Genomic DNA, 4,238 nt, shown 5'->3' on the forward strand with positions numbered 1-4,238 from the left:
AGTTATCAAATCCATTCTATTGAAGAATTTTTTTTATCATGCACAAGCTTGAACTGTTTAGTTATAGATTAATCTATTCAAAACTTATACTGTTTAGTTATAGATTAATCTATTCAAGTTCGTTCCTACATGATTGAAAAAACCTCAATTTAGAGAGGAATACAACTAATTTTGAGCTGTTGAAACATATTTGTGATTTATACGGTACCTCAATTAATTAGTTCCCGATTACATTAGCTAGTGTTTTTTTGGAAAGTATGAAAATGAATTGTAAATTTAAGGCAAACAGAGTCAATTCTCATTGATAGCCATGACCCATGTCCAGGATTGAATAGTGAATACATACAAGAACATCGTTGTCAATTTCTGAGTATTGGCAGAAGCAAGTCGACCTTCTATAAGGTCTTAACATTTCAATAATTTGATATATACATAAAGTAGGGTAGAAAACACTTGATTTCACAGCTGTACAACACTTGATTTTGCTACTTTCCTTCATTTCTGGAAATACCCCAATATATACCTGTCCAAAAATTAACAGGTAACATACTCATAAATTCCCCACATTCTTCTTCAGAACTCACCCTGTCATCACATGAAAATTTTCAACATACCATTAGACAGTCAAACTACAAAAGAAGCATGATTCCCTTCTATTTTTAAAACATCAAATTTCAAATGTTTAAATATACGAAATCAATTCCGGATATAGCTACCTAACAAGCTAATTAGTGTTCATGGGCTGATTTACGAAGATTTGCAAGTTTGTCTCTCCATGTAGCTGCAAAAGCGCCACTATAGTGCTTTAGGAATTCCATTACACAATCAAAACACATACAATCATATGCAAAAGATATTTCACCTGCATCTTTAAATCTTTCTTGTTCGATAGCTATATGCATATTATGCATCATACTTAGTTCTTGAGCTACCAAATCTGGACCATCTACAGGGCTGTAGAAAACATATAAAGTTTAGACTCAGATGACAAACAAAATGCAAAGGAGTTTGGTCTTGCAGTGCAGTAACTCCTACACAGAATTTATAGCTGCAAATTTGGCATAAACAAAGGAACTATGTAATACCTGTCAAGCAATACATCATATATAGCCTTTTTATTACGCACTCTTCCCATTCCATAACCAATTCGGATAGCATCTGTGAAAACAATTTGTTTACTTACATATATTGGAGCCTGCACAAATCAACTTTAAAATCATACAAGTGGATTTTCTAACATCAATGCACAAAATGCATTTTGCTAGGAGTTCTGCATTAGAATAGATGAGCTATAGTTTTTGTTGATTCTTGCTCAATATATTTTTATAAGAAATATTGGCAAGGTGAACATAGCATTCATACCTTGCATCTATTTGCAAGGTTAATAGCATCTGAGGGACGTGCATCCACACTGACTAGATCACTTTTCGCTGGCTGAAGGAATTAAAAAGTTTTATAATGAAAGAGAAGATAAAGGTGTTTTTTTATCATTTATGAATTGAAAAGTTTTCAAAACCTGACTAAGGTACAATCTAGCAAAGTAAGTGCTGACCACTCTCTCTGTAATTCTCACCATTATCACCTGAAAGTGTAAATTGAATTGAATTATTCATTTGATACCAAACGTGTAATTGAAAATTGAATTGAATTGAAATGGATGTTTAATTTGCAAAATGAGTTCAAGATCAAGGCCATTTTTAGGCACATAGAGATACATATAATTTGCAAGAAGAATGCATAAGAACGGAAAGGTCCAAGGCAAATCTCCTACATACAGGCGGAATCTAATGAATGCAAGGTAAAAACAGGAAGCTAAAAGAATGATGTGGAATACTACTCGTTGCTGCAATTTTAATAAACCTATAATGCAAGCATCAGGACCAAAAAAATTAAAAGAAAAGAAAAAAAGCAGTAATTGATAACATATCCACAGGCGTCAATGTAAAGTGGGAAATGCTCAGCTTCATACTTCATGGTCTAGTCTTCCAACTAGGTTTTTCACAAACTGGAACTGATCAGGACAATCCTGTAATATCACCACATGCTAAGCATCAATAATCACAATAACAAAAAAAGTACACAACTTGAACAACCACAGGGACCAGTTTGAAAAATTACCTCACTTTCTCGTTGAAATTCCGCATCCATAAGTTTCTCGATAGCAATCTGTCCTGAACCAACAAAGGTACAAAGTTAATAAAACTTGAGTTTTCCAAAATATTCAGGAAAAATTAAACAAACTAAAAAGCACGTCTACACATGTGACACCTACCTACAACAATGGGCAGTATATAGTCTCCATCACAAGAAATCCTGAGAAAAATCGTAGGGTTCTGGAAACGCTGTAGAAAGCCATGTCTCAATAAGCTACTATCCGTTCTGGACAAGGGAATTGACGGTGTAGACGATTTCCATTGAAACTCCGCTTGGAATCTTTTCTTCCACATATGATAGTGCGAGAACGTTTCTGCGCTAGTTTAAGTAATTAAAATTTCAGGCATTCATTCATACACATGGATAGACCTAAACGATGAAAACAACAAGAGTTACTAAAACACACTACTGTAATACAATTAATCCATTACAATTCGCAATCAACCTTTTGGTTTTTGAGAAAGCAGAAAAAGTGAAAACACGAAAAAGCATTGTGTTTATTTGTACAATCGCGATCGACGCTTGAGAGTGAGTAACCTGAGAGAAGGAGAGAGGCTTCGAGATAATCGTTGCTGAGAGAATCGTCGGAGCTGGATCTGCGGTGAGAGGAATTGCAGGAAATGAGGATGGATCTGCGGCAGCGTAAGCGGCGAGACCGGAGCGAAGGGATGTGAAGCGGCGAGAAATCCACGGCGACAGAGTTCGGAGCGGAGCGGGCGGTGGTTACGGCGGCATTCGTGTGATCAGCGGCGGCGGAGCCCACGCCTGATACGGTGCGGACGCAGAATCTTGAACCCAGCATTTTGTATCGAAACGACGACGTAGATGCTGGGAAGAGAAAAGATAGAGCGAAGAGGGTGAGATGCGATTCTGAGAGGGAACAGGTTTTCGGAGACAGTGGAGTTGATGTTATTATTGTAATACTTAATTATGTGCTTATCTTTATTTAATTACATTTAATTAAATTAAACCCCATTTTATTCCCTTTGTTGTGGATCATATTCTTCTCCTGCCATTGCTAACTATTCTTTGCTTTTATCACACTCATGCACCAACTAAAAAACAAAAAATGGGTTTAAACTGCCAATTAATTAAATATCATTGATCTATGTAGATAAGACGTTAGATAAAATATTTTTTCTTAAAATATTCTCTCTCTTTGTAACATCAATGTCTATGTTTCTATCTTTTTTTCTTTGTTATCTTTATGTTTTCAAATTTAGCTGTTACCAAAGTGGATCTCATTCTGACAAGTGTCCTTTTGTTTGGACAACTAAGATATTTTGACCCAGTTATGTTCTCTGCTTCATTTCACTGTTAAGCAAACAGTTTGGAGAAAGAAATATCTTTTGTTTTTTCCAATTAAATTAAATAAGAATTCGTGAATAAAATTATATTTTGTAGTTATCATATCTTGAATAACAAATGTTATATATAAATATAGCAATATTATATATAAATATAGCACTACCACTTGTATTTATCTCAATGCATAATATATATTATTATACTAGTACTTATTCTCAGACAAAAAAAGAATCAAAGTATTTATGTTAAATAAAATTTTAATTTAGTGCCAATTTATTTTTTATGTCAAGAATATGCTGCGGTGTTTAATTTGGTATATATTTAATTTGCCAAGTTATTCTCTACGCCAAACTAGGCAAGCTTTTTGGCAAAATATTGATACTTGAACAAGAATAGATGCTATCTCTCCATGCCAGAGGTGTCATCATAAGCTGGAATTCAGATTATAAAATAACATTTCACACACTTCAAGAAAATATTCTTATAGATGAAACACCATGATTCCCACCCAATATTCTTAAAATGACTTCTGAAGAAAAAAAAAACCATCATTCATAATAAATTGATGAAATTCTCGAACGAAAGTGTTAGTGTATTTTAAATTAATTCATAAAAAAATTATGCAATGGCAGAGGTTCGAGTTTCTGTGATATTTAGTCATGATCCAGAAGAAATCAGAATATGATGATGAAACTTCCATCCATGACCTACTCCTTGGAATTGATTATCCTTACCTATTTTTGCTATTGAATAATCACAAACCTCAATACACAGTA

The 4,238-nt window shown here is 34.0% G+C and overlaps 1 protein-coding gene across 9 annotated transcripts; it reads right to left on the reverse strand.

Moving 5' to 3' along the window:
- Nucleotides 1-275: 275 nt before the first annotated feature.
- LOC137810919 (Wound-responsive family protein) lies at nt 276-3,207 on the reverse strand. Of its 9 annotated transcripts, none has more exons than XR_011080989.1 (10): nt 2,692-3,207; nt 2,273-2,467; nt 2,119-2,171; nt 1,970-2,026; nt 1,517-1,582; nt 1,363-1,434; nt 1,086-1,158; nt 863-954; nt 717-781; nt 276-585 (listed from the first exon to the last, which is right to left on the reverse strand). XR_011080989.1 is itself a non-coding variant. In XM_068612417.1 (10 exons), the coding sequence occupies exons 1-9, from the start codon at nt 2,954-2,956 to the stop codon at nt 729-731; spliced, it is 963 nt and encodes a 320-aa protein (XP_068468518.1). In that variant the 5' UTR covers nt 2,957-3,207; the 3' UTR covers nt 276-585; nt 717-728. The 9 variants fall into 9 exon arrangements, 7 of the variants coding, with proteins under 7 accessions (XP_068468518.1, XP_090154492.1, XP_090154494.1 ...); XM_068612417.1 differs by having other exon boundaries at nt 1,086-1,195; XM_090298366.1 differs by having other exon boundaries at nt 1,086-1,195; nt 2,273-2,523; nt 2,692-3,076.
- Between the last annotated feature and the right edge of the window lie 1,031 nt (nt 3,208-4,238).

Source organism: Phaseolus vulgaris, chromosome 2, assembly GCF_051622355.1.
Source record: "Phaseolus vulgaris cultivar YP4 chromosome 2, ASM5162235v1, whole genome shotgun sequence".
Lineage (NCBI taxonomy): Eukaryota > Viridiplantae > Streptophyta > Magnoliopsida > Fabales > Fabaceae > Phaseolus > Phaseolus vulgaris.

What these genes read in the sequence shown, in the direction of transcription:
- LOC137810919 (XM_068612417.1), bottom strand. Translation starts at nt 2,956, where the DNA reads ATGCTGGGTTCAAGATTCTGCGTCCGCACCGTATCAGGCGTGGGCTCC. An exon ending in AGCCTCTCTCCTTCTCTCAG is followed by an intron (nt 2,468 to 2,691) that starts GTTACTCACTCT and finishes AAACTAGCGCAG; the next exon opens with AAACGTTCTCGCACTATCAT. An exon ending in TATACTGCCCATTGTTGTAG is followed by an intron (nt 2,172 to 2,272) that starts GTAGGTGTCACA and finishes TTGTTGGTTCAG; the next exon opens with GACAGATTGCTATCGAGAAA.